The sequence below is a fragment of the Rhinolophus sinicus genome, chromosome 1 (assembly GCF_057876585.1).
Source record: "Rhinolophus sinicus isolate RSI-liver-muscle chromosome 1, RSI-T2T, whole genome shotgun sequence".
Classification (NCBI taxonomy): Eukaryota; Metazoa; Chordata; class Mammalia; order Chiroptera; family Rhinolophidae; genus Rhinolophus; species Rhinolophus sinicus.
In genome coordinates, this window is record NC_142501.1 from 129650390 (window position 1) to 129672837 (window position 22448).

General features: G+C 42.3%; 1 protein-coding gene across 24 annotated transcripts in view; it reads left to right on the top strand.

Annotated features, from left to right (window-relative positions):
- Nucleotides 1-18057, top strand: part of SVIL (supervillin) — a 222385-nt gene extending 204328 nt beyond the window's left edge. For all 24 annotated transcript variants that reach the window (XM_074324735.2, XM_074324729.2, XM_074324730.2 and 21 more), the window contains 9 exons: nucleotides 4258-4409; nucleotides 6666-6771; nucleotides 7431-7638; nucleotides 9207-9340; nucleotides 11188-11343; nucleotides 12975-13118; nucleotides 14614-14738; nucleotides 16792-16947; nucleotides 17046-18057. In XM_074324735.2, the coding sequence (XP_074180836.2) occupies nucleotides 4258-4409; nucleotides 6666-6771; nucleotides 7431-7638; nucleotides 9207-9340; nucleotides 11188-11343; nucleotides 12975-13118; nucleotides 14614-14738; nucleotides 16792-16947; nucleotides 17046-17132 (1268 nt within the window). In that variant the 3' untranslated portion in view covers nucleotides 17133-18057. The remainder of the gene's footprint in view (nucleotides 1-4257; nucleotides 4410-6665; nucleotides 6772-7430; nucleotides 7639-9206; nucleotides 9341-11187; nucleotides 11344-12974; nucleotides 13119-14613; nucleotides 14739-16791; nucleotides 16948-17045) is intronic.
- Nucleotides 18058-22448: the final 4391 nt, after the last annotated feature.

The window sequence follows — 22448 nt, forward strand, 5'->3', positions numbered from 1 at the left end:
TGTTTGCACTAGAAGCAATGCGGGAGGACAGCAAGTGAACTTTGGAGAGAGAAGCGCTTTTCTTTGACCAGAAATAGCCGTTACACACAATACCCCACATTACCCACAGCGTCCATCATCACTACCCATTTAGGAGAGAGCTGATGTCACAACTGTGATTTCCAGATCCAACTCCAAAAGGCTTGATTCACTTCCTTATAGCCCTCTTGCCATCCAGGTGGGGCTGTCCCTGGGCCACAGGGAGGTTGTCATTTGCTGACCAGACACCTGCAGACTTAGAGCCATTTGATTTCTTTCCTAATTTATCAAAAGTAAGTCTTAATCAACTCACGGCATTTACTGAGCACCTACTATATGTGTTAGAGACATTTTGGGGGAGCAAGTAACTATTTCAAAGCCTGCCTTCGAGAAACATATGGTATAAATGACAATGAGGCAGGTAAGGGGAGAGGTAACTACTTCATGCTGAAGGAGGAGAGCTCAATTCCCTGAGATGGCATCTGCCTGCAGTCAGAAAAGCCCAGCAAAGTAAGACCTGGGTGGCCAATGGATGGCATCTCCAGGCAGGGCAGGAAGGCTGTAGGGTAGTGTCCAGAGCAGGGCTGCAGGCCCAGAGGTCCACCCAACCCACAAGATACACACTGGGGACTTCACCGCAGACTCCCGTTGAGTGCCTCCCAGAGGGTCCATGGGATGTGTTCTGTCCTTATGCTTATTTCTCAGATAAGGAACAGGACACCAAGATTAAGTAACCCAGTGAAATCACACAGCTAGGAGAGAGCGGAGCTGGACACCAAAGCCCCTTTCCCTTCCATAGAAAACCCTGTTGCATGGAGGAAAGGTCACAGGCCCTGAGGCTACATGGCTTGGGTCTGAATCTTCTCTCAGGCCCTTCATCCCAGCTCTGCAGTTTGGGTGGAGTTACTTAACCTCTCTGAGCCTTGGTTGTCCCACCTGGAAAGTAGAGCTTATAATATGCAGCTCACAGGATATTATATTCTGGTATGTATAATGTTTAGCATGTGCCTGGCACATGTTCACGTGGTAGGTGCAGGAAATAATTGTCTTTGACATTCTCAGCAGCAACAGCATAACTACTATATTTCACTTGAAGATGAAATAACATGGATCCACCCAAAATAATAGTAATTTCCATGAGTCACTGTTGTAGCTTTAAGCTCCTTGATGTAACACAGAGTTGGCAAACTGAAGTAATAATCTGTGTGGCTCGTTGGTCATAAAGACAATAAGAGGGAATTTAGTGGGGAAAAATCTACTAACCTTTGGAGGTGAGGGACAGGGAACATTAAGGAACAACTTTGAAAGGCTTACATAGTTCTTGTTCTCAAAATACAAGGGGAACTGTATGTTTCTAAAGGGAGACCAAGTGCTCTACAGTGTGCATTTGGGTCATGTCCTTACCCCCGCTGTTAGTTATAAAAAAGAAGTCATAGCAAGTGTATGAATGAATGAATTATTATTAAAATGAATTAATTAAAAAAAATTAAGATGTGAGGTCTTCACAGACTATTGACTTGGAGGCCCCTAAGAAATAATGATTTGAGCCAGGCAATTACTTTCCCTACTTTTTCCCAGATAATAATGTGTTCCTCTCACAGCCAGATCCAGCACTATCTTTATGAGCAAAGTTATAACTTTGAAGAAGTCCAGCTGCAGAGAATTAAGTTAGAGTGAGGAGCATTCAGATTCCAGACCGTCCCTCTGGGAGCAGAAAAGCATAGCCCAATGGAATGTGAAATCACTCCGTGGTCCTCCCAGAAGCACTGGCCCCTTAGTGACTGTTCGTCCAGCCCCTCCTCGCTCATACCCAACAAGGGCTGCACCTGCAAACAGGACTGAATGTGGAGCTCGGGATGTTCTGGGACAGGCTCAGTAGAAAGCAGCAGCTGTAGAGGCAGCACAGTCGTCCTCTTGGTGGCCGCCGGCCGGCCTGCACAAGCAAACAGAGAGGCTAGCTCATTGGGCTCCATGGAAGGGAGACTAGAGGCCTCAATGGGTAGGTGTCCTGTCCCAGCCACCTCCTCAGGTACCGCAGGGCATGGCTCACACCCCCAAAGGTCAGGAAACAAGCTGCTCAAAGTCCCCAATGACACTGGGTCCGGCCACTCTGGAATATGATACAGCTCAAGGTCCTGTCAGTAGGCGGTCAGTAAATGGAGTTTTCTATTACTCCTAAAAACAACTACTCCTAACAAACCTACTCTTGCAAGTATTTTGATGGCATGACTCACCAACACTTTAAAATAGGCACCTGATGAAGGCTATAAAGATTATAGTCCAGAAGTTCTTACTAATAACAGCTTAATCTTTACTTTGCTAACATTAAAAATAAATAAATGAATTACAAATTAAGTCATACATAGGATGACATTTGGGTATGTTGAAGAAAATTGCAAGGAAAATTAGTGAAAAGTCTGTTTTATGAAATATTTTTAAAGAAATACAATCCTATTTTAGATTCATACACTCACGTCCATTTTAGAATGTTAGGATTAAGCATGCGTATATATTTACACAGTGTATTTAATTGCTAGCAAATACCAAAATATGTATCAACTGCTATGATATATTTTAAGCATGTCTTTTTTCAATAATGTAGTTAACACAACTAATTTTCACTACTTTGAAGAGCGGGATTTCTCGTCAAAGACAAACTTTTCTCCCCATCTAATCAGCAGAAATTTCAATTGAGTGGCTTCCAAATTAATTGTGGATATTCGTAATCTATTTATTGATGGTTGCTCTTTTACTTTGCCCACATGGAAGTACACAGCCCTGACCTGTTCAGGTGTACTGTAGGTGGCACTAAAGACTGTGCTTAGTCAAAATAGTTTAAGAATTATTATAATTATTTATGAAAACTATTAATGAGTACTTTGCTAATGGGTCAGAAACTAAATCAAATAAATATGGCTTCTGACTCCTTAAGAACTTAAAATAAAGAAGCTTTCTTCTTACCTTCAACCTCAAGACAACGGTGATTTTGTTGATAGGATTGGAGCTGTGAAAAACGGAGGCAATATAGAACCAGAGAACCCATTATTATCATTAATTTTTTAAGGTGCATGGGTGTTGCAATCGTCAGCACCCTTCCATTATTGACCCCCAGTTGCTAGGATCACCCGGGTGTTTGAGTCAAGAACTTAGTCTTCTGATGTCACTCAGCCTAGAAGGCTCTGCCTCCAGGTCGTCATCATTCAGGCCTCCCCTCACCCACCTGCAGAAGGGCCTTCCTTCCACAGGCAGTCCCAATAACACTCACCCTACCCCTGTCTATTTTCCTCATCACACTTACCACTGCCTCAAAGGATCTTGCTAATCTATTTGTTTATTAGAACAAAAGCAGGGAAGTTGTCTGTGTTGCTTATCACGGTAGCCCTAGAATCTTAAAGAGTTCCTGGCACATAGTAGGTGCTCAAAAAATATTTGCGGAACGAATGACTGAGGGAGAGCCAGGAGTGAGATCTGCTCCTAAAGGTAGCAATTTTGTGGTCTGAAATACTGTCTGAAACGACAACTTGGCCAATTAACTTTGTGTGATTGCTTGTCAGTGAATCCCGCCTTCTGTGTGCTTGAAGCCTGCAAGGTGCCAGACAGCAAGGATAACCAGCACTTAATCCCGGCTACAGCCCTGGTGACAGACATTATTTAAATCCCAGATTATTTTATGAAAGTGATATGTCAGCAATTCATCCCTTCCGTTTCTTACAGAACTTGGCGTCTTCAAAGTGGTAGTTTTTTACAAAAATACATTTAACAGACTAAAATTGTTCCCTTTGTGCTTAAAGCTGGCCCAGCTGTTGTTTTCAATATCTTTTCTCTACTAGCTAATCTTTTGCCCAAGAGCGGTGTAATATGGAAAACGCATTTGCGTATTTGGGAACCCTAGGTCCTGCATTGTCAGTCACCACTTTCTCTGTCACACACTTGGAATGTCTGCACCTTCCTCTGGGATGACAGATGTTTTTCTTAGGGTATAAAGAGGACCCTTCAGATCACTTTTCTCCAGGTTGGAGTCTCAGGATCAGTTAGCTGGAAGAAAGGTGGTTTTTCTCTTCTCCTGCAGTGTGATTTACTTTCCCTGCAGCGGTGAATGATTTCTCCTCAGCCCCGTTGCCCAAAAACTCTTTCTGTACTCTTTGTCCTCACAGAGCCTGGAGAAGTGAGCAGTGTATTTGCTCTTCTTTTGGCTTCGCAGCAGCTCACCCCACTCTCTGCTGTTCTGTGTCTTTGCAGTGGGGAGTCGACAGAAGGGCGAGCACCCCATAAGGGTGGCTGGCAAAGAGAAGTGTGTCTACTTCTTCTGGCAAGGCCGGCAGTCAACTGTGAGTGAGAAGGGCACATCGGCTCTGATGACAGTGGAACTGGATGAAGAAAGAGGTGCCCAGGTAAGTCCTAGAAAGCCGCTGCTCAGGAAGTGAGAGAGATGTCCTTTCCAGGAGCCCAGGAACCTAATGAACAAAGACATCTCAACTAAATACACTTTTAGTCCTGGTCCAGCTTCTCCAGACTTCAGGCTGCACCGCTCCTTACATCTCCCCACCACTCAGCCAGGAAGGCCCACCCGTTGTAGTATGACCTTAAATAAAATATTGCATCTGCAAACAGTAACTCCACAAAACAAGGACAAAGGGCCAAGGAATGTTTTTGAAAAGTTTCCACCTAACTAATCACCAAGGAATTGTAAATAAAACAAAGAGATGCTGTTTTCCACTTAGCATCTCTTTGCTAAGTGGAAACTTAGCAAAACTTCGTAGAGATTTTTTTTTAAAAGGATGGATGCAGGCTGTCAAGGACGCAGTAAGATGACGGTCCTCCCATGCTTTCATCGGCAGTGTGACTGGGAACAGCCATCCTGAAAAACGCTTTTGGCTCAAGATCCTTAAAATGCTCATAAACATTTCATTAAGTCTATCCTAAGGAAATATCAGAGATTAATGTGAAAATTAGTATTCCTATCATCTGCATTCCTCAGAGCAGCCTGAGTGATTTTGATAGAACATGTCCGATCATGTTGCCTCCTTGCTCTGTATCGCACTTGGCCTACAATCGAAGCAGCCTCCCCGTGGGCTACCAGCGCCTTCGTGGTCGCCCTGCACAGCTCTCCAACCTACCCTGGTCTTTTACCAGCTCCCGGCTGCTCCAGCCTTCTTGCTGTTCCTCAAACACACCTCTTTCCACCCACCCCAAGGCCTTTGCACTATTTCTCCTGCCTGGAATGCTTCCCCTGGATCCATATGTAGTAACTCTCAACCTCATATGATTCGGGCTTACGTTCCAATGTCACCGCCCTATTTTATCCAAATCCCTTCCCTCTTTTCCCATCATTCTCTGTCCCTTTAGTGTGTGTTATGTTTTTCATAGCACTCACCACTATGTAAAACTACATAGCCATTTTATTTACTTATTTATTATCTGTCTTTGCTCACAAACATTGAAGAGACCCTGTCTGTCCTGGTCTTAGTCACCATTATGACCCCAGGACGTGCATAATGACAGGCAGGTACTACTGCCCAAATCCAAGGTTTTATAAACATTCTTTTTAATGTTTGGATTGTCTATGCCTCAGGTTCCATCCTTTAGTACCCGTAATTAAGAGCTAACGCTGAGGTTTTTGGGAAATGTGACACATAGGGGAGAGAACAGAGGAATTTTCTCCAGAAATAGAGCAACACTCACTTAGCCTTCCAGATTTCCTAAGAACCAATCCTCTTCTACTATGGACTATATTTTACAAACAGTTGTTATCGACCATTCAGTTTGCATTTATTTGTAATAGTGGGTAATTCCAGCTGCCCTCTTTTTTTTTTTCAAAGGCCATCAATGAATATGTTTTAATCATGCCTTCAAAATCCTCCTTAGAGTTTTGAGTCTTAATCTCGCCAGTTGGAGCATATCATTTTTTCAATCAATCCAACAGATGGAAAATCACTAGACCTATACAACACTGCCACAAAATGGCACTTAATTATGCGAAATGGGCCCTGAGATTGATAAGTTAACTCATGGTGAAAAAAGCTTCCATCTTCAGTGCTCCCCAACTGCCAGCCTCAATAAACAATTTCCTCTTTCAGGGAAAATGCCAAAATGAGAGTCAGTTGACTCAATGCTCACATTATCATGGTGCAGGTCACACCTGACAGAAGACAGCACATTAACAGGCGAGGGGAGCTGTGGTTTGTAGGCATATGGCAATATGACCAAACTCTTGGAAAGGTTGCCAAAGAGACAGTACTTTCTCCCAGAATTACTAAGTCAGTCATTAGTCATTCTCATTGCCGGGAAGTGTTCTTCGTTAAAAACGTGTTTAAATCAATCATGTCATATTTATACCATGAACCACCATTTAAATATCCCAATTCACATTTAAAAAATATGTTCAATGACAAACATTAACTGTAGAAAGCAACATAAAAGAGCAATCCTGTTTTTTGTTTGGAAAAACTATATACCTGAAAAATATTTTGAAAGGAAAGCGATACACTAGAATTTTAATAGCAGTCAGCTTTCAATAATAGTATAGTCACTGGCTTTTGTGTACACTTCTTGATACTTTTCAGATTTTCTACAACAGATGTGCATTATTTTTTATGCCTGTGAAAAACCAATACATGTTACTTATTCTAATGTGTTTAAATTGGAAGGTCCAGGTTCTCCAGGGAAAGGAGCCCCCCTGTTTTCTGCAATGTTTCCAAGGGGGGATGGTGGTGCACTCCGGGAGACGGGAAGAAGAGGAAGAAAATGTGCAAAGTGAGTCACTTTTACAGTTGGAATTAGAGTTGTTTTTCCTCTCCTGGAAGGTATTTTTATAGGCGTGGGGCTTTAAAGTAAGTCTCTCTTCATATAGCTGTGGCTTACCACTGAAAGCCTCCTAATGTTTGCCTTATAAATCAGCTTTATGGGGAGCTCATAACCCTCACCCCTCTTGTGGAGTGTACCTCAAGATCCTACTTTGCATGCTGGAGGCTGGAAGATTATTTCACCTTAAACAGAATCCTCACAGAGACTCTGTCTCTTTTTAGGAGGAAAAAAAAGTCAGTGGATCTTCTATTATAAATTATGAGTTTTCTATTGGCCAGCATCCAAAACAAAAAACAAAACAAAAAATCTTAGCTTTAGAGGCTTTTAAAACATGCCTGTTATATGACTTACCTAGGCCTTTATAAATTTTGTAAAAATGGTTTCTCTGCATCGTGAACTTTTGGCAACCTGCTTCTAACTCCAAAAGGATTTGCTTTCATGGTTGGCAGTGAGACAGCCGCTGACTTCAGCGGTGGCATGACCTCAGCCTCTACTTTCCCTTAAGTCACGGGGCAGTGTTTGTTGCTGACTGCCCAGCAGAGGCCCAGAAGGGCAGGTCTCCCTGTGTAGCACACACCCTAACCCTGTACCGTTGGTGCCCCCTGCAGGTGAGTGGAGGCTGTACTGTGTGCGAGGAGAAGTGCCTATGGAAGGAAACTTGCTGGAAGTGGCCTGTCACTGTAGTAGCTTGAGGTCCAGAACGTCCATGGTTGTCCTCAACGTAAATAAAGCCCTCATTTACCTGTGGCACGGATGTAAAGCCCAAGCCCACACCAAGGAGGTTGGAAGGACTGCAGCAAATAAAATCAAAGAACAGTGAGTGTTGTGTGTGTGAGAGCCTCTTCTGGAAGCGGCTTCCCATGGGACACGTAGGCGAAGGCGGGAAGGGTTCTCAGGATTCCCAGTGGATGTCCCGCTGTGCTTATAGTAACAACGGGAATTATGACCATTGCCAGGGGCCTCTGACACACCCACTAGATCTGACACACATCTCAGCCAAAACGTCCAACTTAAGGGCTTCTTCCACTTTCTGAGGATTTACCTGCCTCAGCAAAAGGCAGGGTGAGGGTCGCAGGAAAGGACCCAACAAGAACTTTAGTTTCTTTGTAGGTGTGATTCAGCTTTGAATTATAAGCCCAGAGTCCTTTGTTACTTAAAGAGAGCAGATTTCAAGTATCTCTTAGAAGTTCAGAGTGAGTTCTGGCAGACAGTGGCATCTCAAAATGCAGTTAGCTAATGAGGAGTTTGGGAAACCACAACTGTGCCAGACTATAAGATGCTGCCTCTTTAGAGAATGATTATTTCTACATTCTCGAAGGCAACCACCTGACAGTGAGTTCTTGGACCCCTGGGGCACGTCTCAGGCCCAGCACCCCAGGTGTTGGGTTTTGTTCATCTCCCAGGAAGGCACACACACTGACCATTCACACAGAGAGAGAGCACACTATGCTAGAGCGTTAAGTGAGGGCCTGGGGAGTGGGCCGTAATGTCTGCTCACCTGTCTAGAGGTGGGACGCAGCTGGGGCTCTGCACTTTCTTGTGGCGCTTACAAAATGGGTATTACAAGCAGCCAAAGAAGTCCCCGGGCCTCCCCCCCCAGTTGTCCAGGAGATGCCTAGTGTTCCCTTAGGCTGAGACCTGGGAGTACCTTGGTGACGTCTGTGCAGTAAAAATGAAGTTTCCTAGGACCACAACGTACCACCTAAGTACAATTAGGTAAAATCCATTCTCTGGGCACCAACACAGTGCAGTGTGGGCCTGCGTGGTGCTGCAAGGAGAGGATGGAGAGAAGAAGGAAGACCAGTGAACTTTCACCAGGCAGATAGCTGTGAAGTGAGATGTTTCATCTCAAAACACCATTCTGAGGGCGGGGGGGGGGGGGGGGATGATAAATGACATTCTGTGAAGAATCCTAAGGCATTCATAGCCTATCGGATTTTTCACTTGGACCCCTGAGAAAAAAACAAGAAAACAAAGAGCTCATTTCCTCATTCATTCAACAAAAACGATTGAGTGCCTACTTGGTGCCAAGCACAGATTTAAGGACCAGGGACTTGCCAGTGAACAAACCCAAGTCTCTGTCCCCATGAAGCTTATGTTCCAGCAGAAGAGAACCAGGAATAGCAAATATGTATGTTATACGTAAAAATGAATATCGTGTTCATTATATCTTATGTGTAATTGTACATTCCTCTGTAAGGGCCAAGCCACAGCTACACACACTCATAAACTACAGAGCATGTTTTTATTCATTAGTAAGAGTTGTTTCAGTTAGAAAGTAGTAAAAGAGAGATGGTGAATTCATCTGTAGATTTAGTCTTGAATAATTTTGTGCTGCCAACACTTTCAAAGCTTAAAAAAAAAAACTATTGGTCTCCATGCAGATGCCCCCTGGAAGCAGGACTGCATAGCAGCAGCAAAGTGACAATACACGAGTGTGATGAAGGCTCCGAGCCCCTGGGATTCTGGGATGCATTAGGAAGGAGAGATAGGAAAGCCTACGACTGCATGCTTCAAGGTAAAATCGCATTCCATAGCCTCTGATCACTAATTTATTCAATACATATTTATTGAGCATCTACTATGTACAACACAATGAATTAAACCTAGGTTAGGTCTTCACAAGTCTACAATCCGATAAGGCTAAATAAGATGTATGCCTAATTATAATGCCAAATAAAAATTATATGTATAATAAAAGAGGTACAGGTGAAGGAGGTTGAGGGTTTAAAAAAAAGCATTACTTCCACAAGGAAAAATCACCCCCAGCTGCACAGAGACATGGCATTCACATGGAGCTAGAGGTAGGTATGACTTGGTAAGAGAAGGGAAAAAAAGAAAATGCCAGGAAACCAGATGAGCAATGACACAGTGTGAACCTATGGAACAAGATGCCTTCAGTTTGGCCAGCATCCAGGGTGCAGGGAAGTAGCAGAGTTTAAATTAGAGAGCAGGTCAGTTTTGTATTTAAATGCACAGAAGTACAGATCAACTTAAATGCAAATCAACATAAGAAGAAAAGCTAACAATTATTAAGCTCTCAGGATGATTCAGGCACTAAACACTTGGTAGATGTTAAGTAAATTTAATTCTCACAACCCAGCACTCTACCATTTTTATCGATGAGGAAACTGAGGCACTATAAAGTGAATCAGCTTGTCCGAGGATGGACAACAATGGCATGGATGCATAACCACTCCATTTTAGCACCTCTCAATTGTTATAAACTTTCATATATATATATATATATATATATATATATATATACTCCATTTTAGCACCTCTCAATTATTATAAACTTTCATATATATATATATATATATATATATATGTTTTCAATAATGTATATTGGTGATGGAAAAGGTTTGAAAATACAGAGAAGTTAAAAAAGAAAATAAGTCACTTATAATCACATCTCTCAAAGATAACCAAAAATTAACATTTCTCTGTTATATACACATATCTATTTTTTAAAATAAAATTTAGCATTATACATGCTGTTTTGTGCCATGGTTTTCCCTTTATTATGAGCTATTTCCCAAGTTGTTAATAATTTAGACTCTTACTAACTACAGGGCATTCCATGAATATTCTATAATATATGACATTCTCTACTTACCCTGTCTCTTAGAGTTGGAGAGCTGAGTTATTTCCATTTTTTCTCTATTATACAATAATATAGTTATGAATAATTTTTAAAATAATGATCTGCATTCATTCCTAGTTAAGGTAAATTCCTAGATATGGAACTGCTGTGTTCAACTAATAAAAGTTTTATAGTCCATATTCACAAGTGTATCAGAACATTTACACCAAGTCCATTTTCACCAGCAGTATACAAAACTGTACATTTCTAAGCACACACAAAAGTACATTACCTTTTCCATCATTGCCAAATTGATGGGGGAAAATGCTATCTAAGCACTGTTTTCACTCCATGTCTTAAATTAGAAGTACCATTAAACACTTTCTACATGTAATTTTTAGCCATCTGTATTTCTACTTTGGTGAATGTTTTATTTGTGCTTTTCGCACATTTTTGTTTATATGCTAAGGATATTAACAAGTTTCCTTTTTTCCCATTTTGTCACTTACCTTTTCATTTTATTTGTTGGTTTGCTTTTTTGCAATGTAATTTTTCATTTTTATGCTGTCAATACATAAATCTCTTCCCCTTTGATGACTTCTTTTACAATTATGGTAAAAAAAAAAAAAAAGGCCTTTGCCACCTCAAGTTCAGAGAAACCTTACCTATTTGTATACTAATTCTTTGATTATTTCATGTTTTACCTGAATTCTCCAACCCATCTGAAATTTATTTGGGTGCATATTTTGTCTTTAGCTTTGTTCTCTTTTCTTTCCAAGATCCTGGAAATTTTAACTTCACACCCCGCCTGTTCATCCTCAGCAGTTCCTCTGGAGATTTTTCAGCCACAGAATTTATGTATCCTGCCCGAGACCCCTCTGTGGTCAATTCTATGCCTTTCCTTCAGGAAGATCTGTATAGCGCACCGCAGCCAGGTACGGCCCTCAGGGCAGTCGTCTTGCTGAGCAGCAGAAGATATACCTTCCAAAAAGCCTTTTTATTTTCCTTTTGCATTTGTTAGGCAGTTTTTATTCATCAAGTAGACTGCCAGAACTTTTTATATTATCTCATTTAATCCTCACATCTACCCAAAAGGAAAGTGACATCAACCACATATCATAAGAAGTTGAGGCTCAGTTACTTAACTCGCCCAAATACGTCAGTTAAGAATAGGTTGAGCACAGCAGCGTCAGGCCGGGTGTGTCTGCTACTCTCCCAGCCTTCCCTAGGTCTTCTTGCTTCACGGTCCCCACTTGTCTGCCTCTGCTCCTGCCGTCATGTTTTTGTTCAAGACAGAAAAGTGGGAGTAGGACAGTGGGCAGTCATGGCCATGTCTCTCCCCTTTATCAGATAAAACAAAAGCTTTCCCTGAAGCCCCCAGCCGACTTCTGCCTACATCCCTTTGGCCAGAGCTCTGTCACATGGCCAGCTATAAGGGATCCTGGGAAAGCCAGTGCCAAGGAGCAGGAAGTTGGGAGTATCTGCTGAGTTAGCTAAAGAACAGTGCCTGCCATAACAAGGCTGCACAGCAGAGCCATGGCTCTCGCCATGTTTTCTAATACCAAGGTCAGGTCTGTTTCTACTTGACTACCACCTCCAGACAGAGCCTCTGTGCTCTTCTGGTTGAGGCAGTCAGAGTCCCTGGAGACTGGGCTGCATAGACCCTCTCTCTTTCCCTCCCTCCCTGCGGTCATGCCTGTGGTCGGCGGTCGTGGCACTCGTGGCTTCTCCCCTCTCCCATTAAAAGAGTCTGGAGCCACAGCCAGGAACGTCACCTGCCACTGCAGCCCAGGTCACCACCTTAAAAGCTTGACTGGTACACATGTCATATTGTGGGAAATATTTGCAAGGTGTCTTATACCAGGAGGCTGCTATTCACACTCTTCCTCCTTTGGCTCAGGATGGGTTATCAACCTCCCCTGGGCTTTTCAAGTGTGTGGTTTGCACAGAATCCTAAAATGTATGCTAGGAAAGGACACAGAATGGACCAGCTAGCAAGTGATAGCCCCTTTACCACATGGGGTAAGAGTCAGGCTGATTGTTGGATGAAAACAAGGAACACTTGATTTTTAAGCCCCATTTCTCTCCAACAGAACCACAGACTGCCCTGACGTGCAAAGCAGGCATATGTGGGCCATACACGTCAGTGACCTACCTGTAGGGCCAGCATGATGTACTCTCCAGGGTTTCATATGCTCTTTAGAGATAAACAACCCCTTGGGTGGCATGTGCATTATTCCTTCCACTCTAAGCACCCTGCCCGTGCCCAGGAGGGCCACTGGCAGGCCTGCGATTGAGGAGGTGCCAAGGAAGAAGGAGCTGAAGGAAAGATGAAGTGAGGAAAGAGGCCCTCTTCTCTCTGCCTAGAAGTCTTTCCTGATTTAATGTTCAAAGGGCTGAGGTATTATGAAGACCCTCCCTTTGCCCCTGAATTTAACTGCCAAGGGGATTCTCCCACTGACAAAGGCAGCAGGGAGGAAAGGCATCTGTTAGAAGTTGGGGAAGAGTGACCTAGAAGCATCCGTGAAGGAGCTCTCAATTGTCTGGTCTGTCCTTGCCCTCATAGCACTTTTCCTTGTTGACAATCACCATGAGGTGTATCTCTGGCAAGGCTGGTGGCCCATCGAGAACAAGATCACCGGGTCTGCCCGCATTCGCTGGGCCTCCGACAGAAAGAGCGCCATGGAGACCGTGCTCCAGTACTGCAGAGGTGAGCGTCCCCAGGAAGTGGGCTGGGGTGATGGACAAGCCAGGACCCCTCAGCACAGTGACCAGCGTCCATCCAGAGGCTAATGCCCAGCTGGTTTTCTGCAGATTTGGTCGGATTCCCAGACCAGGCTTTCTCTTTTTGTGGGTGCCAGCCAGCCTTGGTAAATCCCAGCAGACAGTGGTGAAACCAATGTTTTTCCCTTTAACTTTTGAGGCTTATTCATTTTGAAGCTAGAATATTCTCAGCTGCCAGCATGAATGAGATTTCATGTTTCTCTTCTATATTATGAAGCCGTACAACTTGTTATTCAAGATGAAATGTTGTACAGTTGATCCTTGAACAACACAGGTTTGAGCTGTGTGGGTCCAGTTACACATGGATTTGTTTTCAATAAATATACAGTCATCCCTCTATATCTGCAGATTTCACATCTGCAGATTCAACCAACTGTGAACCCAAAACGGTATTTTCGATCAGTGGTTTGGAGTGCGCAGATGTGGAGGTTAACGGTAGGCTATATGCATTGTTCTATACCATTGTATGTAGGGGGCTTGAACGTCTATGGAGTTTGGTATTTGTGGGTGGTCCTGGAACTGGTCCCTTGCAGATACCACGAGACACCTAAGTTCTTGGGGAGGTCAAAGTTATATGTGAGTTCTTGACTGCACGGGGTGCCTGTCAGTGCTCCAAACCTCCATGTTGTTCAAGGGTTATCTATATTGTGGAAGGCCCTGGACTGTCAAAAACCCTCTTGTACTCAGGAGGAATCATGCCAGGGGACACGTTGGCCTCCACCCACACACTGTCTACTGCACACAGCTTCACACTGCCGGGGGGTAGAAAATTCCCCCACAAAGGCTGAAAAGCCAATGGCAACCTTGTTACCATTCATTATTATTTTTGGTATGACATCTAAAAAGAAAAATCTATCGTCGATTCATGGTTTTTTACTGTACTGTCCACCTAAAATTTGTGGTCTTTTATATAAAATGAAGATGCCAGTAATTTCTTATTGAATCTTCAAGGTTTTATTGATTAGTTGAGTGTCCCCGAGTATATAATGGATTCCTTCTTGAAAGCTGTTTAGTAATACATAACTTATTCAACTTCCCCCCAAATGTTTAAGGTAAAGTGGCTTATAAAATGGCACTTAATCCACAGTGAACTTAACACTGTATTAAAAAGTCAGAGGAATATTTCTGCAAGTGAGTACAGGAAGAAGAAAGGGCCCCACCCAGAAGCCACAGAGAAAGGCGTTCTCCCATCCAAGGACCCAGAAGCATTTTGTTATGTTCAGGAAGTCGTCAGGCTGATTACATGCAATTTTATACGTTGTCATATGCAGAAAAATAACATGTTACATAAACACCATCCATGTGTTGTTATGAACTACCCATAACTTCCGTTTTAAGCATGAAGTCAAGAGATCCAAACAAAGACAGAGTCTCTAGGCCCTCCCTGGGTCTGCTGACATTTGCATTCTATGTAACTGCAGGAAAAAATATCAAGAAGCCTCCCCCAAAATCTTACCTGATCCACGCTGGTCTGGAGCCTCTGACCTTCACCAATATGTTTCCCAGTTGGGAGCACAGAGAGGACATCGCTGAGATCACAGAAATGGTGAGCACACTCCCCTGTGAAGGTATTAGGTTGGTGCAAAAGCCATTGTGGTTTTTGCAATTATTTTTAACCTTTTTAAACCACAATGATTTTTGCACCAACCTAATTAGCTCCCGCCTTTCAGATCGTGGATGGACTTTACATTGGGGAGAAGCATCTAAGTTGCATTTTCAAAGTGAGAGCATAGCTTTTCATTTACAACCTGTTAACAAATCTACATAGAATTAGCTTAGGAAGAGGAAAGGCCCAAGGAGAAATCAATCGAAGTATTTTGGTAATTTTCTACATGCGGTGCTCAGATTAAAAATCCTAAAAGCGAAGGTAAAATGAATTATCCGTTAAATATCCATAAATAAAAGCTGTTGTCTCTTCATTCTGTTAGCGAAAAATGTATTGCTTCTCAAGATCCATGTAAAGCACAGCAAAATCCTGTTTCAGACGTTGACCTTATTTTACAGGAGACACAAAATAACCCCGTGATGAATTAACATGTACAAATAACCAAGGGAATGGCTGTACTGTGAGTCACTGCTGATAAAGAACAGCTCACTATCACGTTAATACTGCCTTTTATGAGACTACCTGGTAATACCACATGAGGCATTTATCAGAATCTCTATTATGAACCAGAATGTTATCATTTCCAACTGCACAGAAAAAAGGAAGCTGCCTCCAGTTATGTAGAATTGTTTAATTTATGAGTTTTTAACATTGCTAACAATAGCAAGTTCAAGGGTGCTTTCGGTTGGGTGGGAAATAGATTTGTTTTGGTTTTCTGACTGTGTAGGAGAACTGCTTTTCTGTGTGTAGGGGGGGAGATGACATGAGTGTATTTTATAGGAGGTCTGAATAAGTTTAAACAAAAACAGAAAAGTTCACTGCTGCTTAACAACAGAGTGAGCCTGTTTCGTAGTGCAAGCATCACTGCTCTTCTTGGCCAAAAGGACTTGATTTACACAGTTTGGAGCTGAGGCACCCTGCTGACCAACACAGTCACAGCGAGAGGGCTCTGTTCACAATAAATGTGTGATCCACAAAACTTCAAACCTCTAGGGAATCCGAACACTGTCTCCGCAGTCTAAGTTCAAGGATGTAAATCAGGGCCATTTTTCTGTGCACACTCTCCATCACTGGGGGCTGGCAGTGGGCTGAGCAATGTCTTGGGCAGGCCTGTGGGATTGCGGCCAGTGAACAGTCAGGCGTCCCACACTGACAAATGATAATAATAATTAGGATTCACTGAGAGCTCGCTCTGCGCCAGGCACCACTCCACATTACACTGATTTTTTTCCTTTAATTTTCACAACAGTCCACTAAGAATCATCTTATTATTATCCCCATTTGACTGGTGAAGGAGCCAAGGCACAGAACATGAAGCAGCTTGCCCCAGGGCTCAGGCTCAGGCTGGCTCTGAAAGCTGCCTCTTGCCTGCTGGTCCACACGGAATATATATTGCTGCGTTGTTAGCCCCTCACTCCTCCCACCCACCCAAAAGGAGGGCAGCCAACCTGGGATCCCAACTTTAACAGAGAAAGAAAATTTACTGGAATAACCTATTCAGATTAAATGCACAGAGGTTTTTAAAAAATCTTGTTTCAGCCCCCGCATATTCTAGACATATTTTCTGACCACCTTTTTTTATCGTGGATTAAGAAACAGGAGCTTGTGGGGGGAACGGGGAGTGCAGTTCCTTTTAAGGTTAATTATTTTAAAATATTTTTAACTAGATCCCATTACTTGGATGCTTCTGGTGTTCAGACTTCAAATTTAATATTATGCCATAATTCACCCATGTGATGATATTCCCTAAACTTTTATTTCTGAGGCAGCCCTGAGGATTTGTTTGAAACTTGCAGTGGGAAGATACCTAAAGTCAGCTGGAAGAACCGAGGGGCTTTGGGCAATTCCTTTCCACTTCAGAGCCCCATTTCCCCGAGAGCCAGTATCTCCAGGCTGGTGTGGGGCTCAGACAGGGTTGTGCATTTGCAAGCACATAGTAGAGCATGGTCACATGTGGGACACAGACTTTTCTCTGCCCCTTCCTCTTGTCTAGGATACGGAAGTTTCTAACCAGATCACTCTTGTGGAAGACGTGTTAGCCAAGCTCTGTAAAACCATTTATCCACTGGCTGATCTCCTGGCCAGGCCACTGCCCGAGGGAGTTGACCCTCTAAAGCTTGAGATTTATCTCACTGATGAAGACTTTGAGGTAAGTGTTTCTGCAGGTGGGACAGCAATGAAGCCACACACTGGGCTGGTACGAGAGTCCTTTTACTCAGCTCTGGGCATTTCTCCCGACTCTTCCAGTTTGCACTAGACATGACAAGAGAGGAATACAGTGCCCTGCCCGCCTGGAAGCAGGTGAACCTGAAAAAAGCAAAAGGTCTGTTCTGAGCGGAGAGATGCTGCTGGCGGAACCTCTGTTGTCACTTTCAATACCATTGGACCAGGAAAATGGATAGTTTTTGGACTGGTATTTTTAAAAATATTTTTTAATCAGAGTTTTCAAACCCTGAAGTTATTAGCTCTACTGCTTGTCCTGGAGTTGTGTATTTTGTAAATGTTTAAGAGAACACTTCAGAACTCTCTTTCCACGATTCAGCAGGTAATGTAATTAAAACCATCCATAGGTGCACTTATGCAGCGGTTCCCAACAGCCGTGAGAGCACTGCCCTCCTGTTCCAGCTAAGCGTTGCCTAATTTTTTTAAGCAGTTCTCTTTATAAAGTGTTATTTTGATAGCTTGTGGATTCTAAAATATATATATATATATTTATATAAACACCATATAAATCAAATATGTATTTAACAAAGCACTATGTATTCATTCACTTTTAAGTTTCTTTTTTGTTTTTTTTTTTGTTTTGTTTTTGTTTGTTTGTTTTTTTGGTGTCAAAATAATATTAAAAGGTAGATGGAACTAGCTCTGCCACCAATACGTATCTTCACATGTGTTCAGAAATGTCTCCTTCAGCATTAGGTCTGACTTGTTCTGAGTGCTGCTTCCGGTGCTAAAATGAACAAAAAATGTGTACTTCCCGGCATGGAACCTGTGCGAATCCACCTTTCTACCTTCATATCTCCCTAAAATGTATAGTGCCTTGTTTTTATGTACAGTTTATATACAGAAAAGTTTGCTCTGCATTTTTTGATGGTGGTTTGGAACATTATCTAAAATTTTACTCTAAAATAGTAGAAATAAAAAACATCTCAATTTCTAATACCTGTTGTAAACATTAAACATGTCATTTTGCGATCTAGGACTCCAAAATTCAAGCTTCAGAATAAATGCAATAATTAATTGATTGGTTCACATTGAATTCCCAGCATGTTCCTTTCTGAAAAATATTTTTTTATAAATGTTAACCTAGTACCAGTATTTCACCATTAAATATTAACTAATCTATTAATTTCACTTAGGGCAAGATTTTATACACGATCCTAAGACTAAATAGATATTCCACTCATAAAATTACTTCTAAGTACTATGTTGAAGACATATTTTTGCAAATCATCATTCAACAGAAGCTCTTTACCCTACAACAATGCCTACATCTCAAACTCAGGATCTTGGTGCCTTTTTAAAATATTGAATACATAAGACATTTAGAAAATTTTAAAATGAGCCAGAAAATGTCACAGTCTCATGTGTCCTTAAAATCCCAAATCCATGGTTTTGAACAAATTCTATAGACCTACTATGAGTTCTTACAGCCCCCACTTTGGTTGAAGTTTAATGAATTGGATAACAGCACATTTGCCTTAAACATTGTCACTTACTTGTGTGCCCCTACTGTGGGACTGTAACCCACCCCTGGTGCCACCACCTTTGACTGTGATATTGGGCAGTCACTGAACTGTCTCACCTTAATTTCCATTTGTTTTTTGTTTTTAAAAAAAGCTGTCCTGCTCCTGCCTATATCATAGGATTGATTCTTGCTGAGGATCGGCTGGAAGCTCCTTGAATATTGTGAACTGCTAGGTACCTGCTGGCGTTAATATTATTGTGATGGCAGCTGGCATAGGAAAGATGAGAGGTGAAGTTAAAGAACAGAGCTGCAAACCTAGAAATTATAGATTAAACCAAAACGAGTAGAACCTTCCAAAGAAATAAATGTGGAAGGGAAAGGAGACAGAGGGCTCAGAGTATATGTCCCATAGGTAGTAAGCAATGAGGAAGAGAGGAGTCACAGAGCCAGTAGGGCAACCTCTTACGCATATGTGGTTTTTCTGATCCCTTTCCTTCCATCGCTGCGACTTGGGACCTTTGCATGCTGGGAAAGGCCCCAGCCTAAAAACTTGAATTGCTGATCTTAACAACTCAGCCAGTTATGTTATACCAATGCTTCAGGCCTTTCTCCAGAGCCACTATGAGAGCAAAGCACTGTGGTGAACTTTATTAAACACAACAAAGTCAGGTGATTGGTAGTTCCTTAATTTACTGCTTTTGAAGAGGGGACTTTTAAAGAGGGAGCTGATGTTTGGGTTGCGATTGATATCAGAGTTGCAGTGGGATAGATGAGATACTGTGTTTCCCGAGGTTTTTGAGGAATCATATGAATATAAGCAGTTCCCAGAGGAGTGGAACCATTGTCCCTATTTGTTCCCCTTGGGCTGTGCCCGGGTCAGCATCAGGGAAAGACTACTCAGGAGCCCACTTCCTTTGTCTCCTTATTTTAAAACTTTAGCGCTACTCATAGAGCACCCATTTTGATAAAATGCAATGCATTTCAGAAACAACTTCAGAATCCATTTGGGTCCTTTACTTTTGTTGGTTTTTTCTTTCTTTCTGATTAACAAAGTAACACGTCTGTCTACACAGAGACTTGTTCACGAATATTCCTAGCAGCATTCATAATAGACCGCACCTGTAAACAACCCACTTGTCCATGAACTGAGAAATGGATAAACAAAATGTGGTACATCTATACAACGGAATGCTATCCAACAGTTAACAGAATAAACTACAGGTAACACTACAATGTGCATAAACCTCAAAAAGTGAAAAAAGCCAGATACAAAAGGCCACGTATTGTTAGATTTCATTTACAGCCTTCCCCCCTTATCCACGGTTTTGCTTTCTGCAGTTTCAGCCACCATGGTCAACTGTGGTCTGGTAATATTAAATAGAAAATTCCTGAAATAAACAAGTTATAAGTTTTAAATTGTGCACCGTTCTGAGTAGTGTGATGACATCTTGTGCCGTCCTTTCCTATGCTCTGTCCTGCATAGGACATGAGTCTTCCCTTTGTCCAGTGTCTCTCTGCTGGGGACTCTCCCCCCCATTAGCAGCCTTCTGCGTTATCAGATCAGTTATCAGAGAGAGAGAGAGAACCACATTCACGTAACTTTTATTACAGTATATTGTTACAATTCTGTTGGTTATTGTCAATATCTTACTGTGCCTAATTTATAAATTAAACTTTATCCTAGATACACATGTATAGGATAAAACATAGTATACATGGGTTTGGTACTATCCACAGTTTCAGACACCAACTGGGGGTGTTGGCGCGTATCTCCCCTAGATAAGAGGGCATTGCTGTGTATGAAATTTCCCGAGAAGGCAAAGCGATTCAGACAGAAAGCAAATCAGTGGTGGCTGGAGATGAGGGTGGCAGTGAAGGTTCAGCTGCAAATAGCAAGAGGGAACCCCGTTAGGGAGATGGAAATGTTCCAAAACTGGATTGTGATGGTTGCACAACTCTATAAAAGTACTAAAACTTATTGAATTGCCTATTTACATGGGTATATTTTATGGCATATACATTATACCCTGAGAAAGCTCTTTTGAAAAGTAGTAACACGAAGCAACATGAAAAATGCAGACATGGTAAGGATATATAAACTAGGAACTGAAATACAGGTGCTCCCACTGTTAAAGAAATAATTATCCATGACCCTTGTTAAGACAGGCAGACTTAATTCAGGGCTGTCACAAAAAGTATAGGGACCACTGCAGTGAGGTTTGCTGCAGGCAAGAGAGATTGGGCTCAACTCCGAATACACAAGGAAAAGTGAGAATTTATAGCCAAGGAGCAGAGGCGGGCGGTCAGTGGATGGAAAATTAGTAACAGGAAACATGAGGCTCAGGGTACAAGGGACTCTCAGTAAACCACCCTAACAGGATTTTTGCTGAAGGCAGATCCCCTGGGGCATGGTAGCGGACAAGGGACCTGGCCAGATGACATCAGATGTCAAGGGTGGGGGATCTGGCTAAATCTACACGACAGGATTTTTGCTGAAAGTGGGCTTGTGGAGGACAGGCCCAAGGACAGGGCCTACTCAGGCTCAGAGGAGAATGACTAAAGCTGGGCCAAGGAGAGCATCTCAGTCCCCACTTCCCAAATAGAAGTACTTCAATAATTTGTAGTCTAGATTTTTCTTTGTATCTACTGTATGCTCTTGTTTTCTCAAAGAGAAAAATTGCAACTGTGTTTCAGCATCTTCATTTTCCTATTAACAACCCGGTCCAGGACGCTGGTCCTTGGATGTTTATCTGCGTGTATCTGAAGTTCTGAGGTCACATGGGGCACAGTGTGACAGCCCAAATCACTGCTCCCCCAACCGCCACCTTCCTCAGTAAGGGTGGGCAGCATCACACCTGGGCCCAGAGAGAGGACCTGGGGACTCGTGTTCATGGGTCTTGCTTTTTTTTTTTTAAACTGTTAAATATTATTATTTTAATAATATTTTTATTCTCACTTTATACCTAGTTACACAGATCACATAAGACCAAATATTATACCCATTTGTGTTATTATCTCTATCTGGTAAATGTCACAGGTCTTTCGTGATCTCAGATCCACAGTAAGGGCAAGAAGCCTTAAAACGGGCCTCTTGTACAAAGCCTTCCTGGACAGCAGTGTAGTGAGTGACTGGTAAGTGTCAGGCGGACAGCAACACACAAAAGATCAAGGTAATGATTCAAATGCAAACACTGGAAAATTGACTATACTGGTGTGGCCTTCGACCCAAAGAAATCTTCCTACTTTACTTTGTGAAAGTAAATGCATGACATTGCATTCACCAGCTCTTTCTGCCTCAGAGAAAGGATGTTAGGGCTGCTTTAGATCACCTACAGGAGATGGACCCCAAGAGTTAGATCAGAAAGATGGAGTTGCAGGGGGAAAACACCAGAGATTTGTGTTCCTATAATCAGGACCATGGATTTGCTGCGGGTGTTGAGTTTGTATGAAATACCCCACAGTTTTCACCATTTGAATGCATGATATATAATGTTGATCCTTGAAGATTAATAGGAAAGAAAGATTAACAGACCAGCACCCCTCATTCCTAATAATGAACTAGTCCTCTGTGGAGCTTTCATATCATGCTGCTGACATTGAAAAGAAAGCTACAGGAGCAGAAATGAATGCAAGCTGAAGTACTGGCAAGCGGTATTCAAAATCCCCCAGCTTAACCTTCCTTCACAGGCTCATCAGAGCGGTAGGAAATGTCCTTGACACCTAATGCCACGGAGCTCGGGAAATCTCTTAAGGGAGCTATTGGAACTGACATGTATGATCTGGAAACTGACATAAATTGCCTGTTATTAAATCTCACTGAATTATTAAGTCTAACTTTACCATCTGAATACCATTTTAGCATCCATCCTGAAATGGTCATAACAGGATGTGTTAGCGCCATAAAGATAAAGAACTACTGAACAACAACTGAATAAGGAGACTTATGCCTATATGGAAGCAAA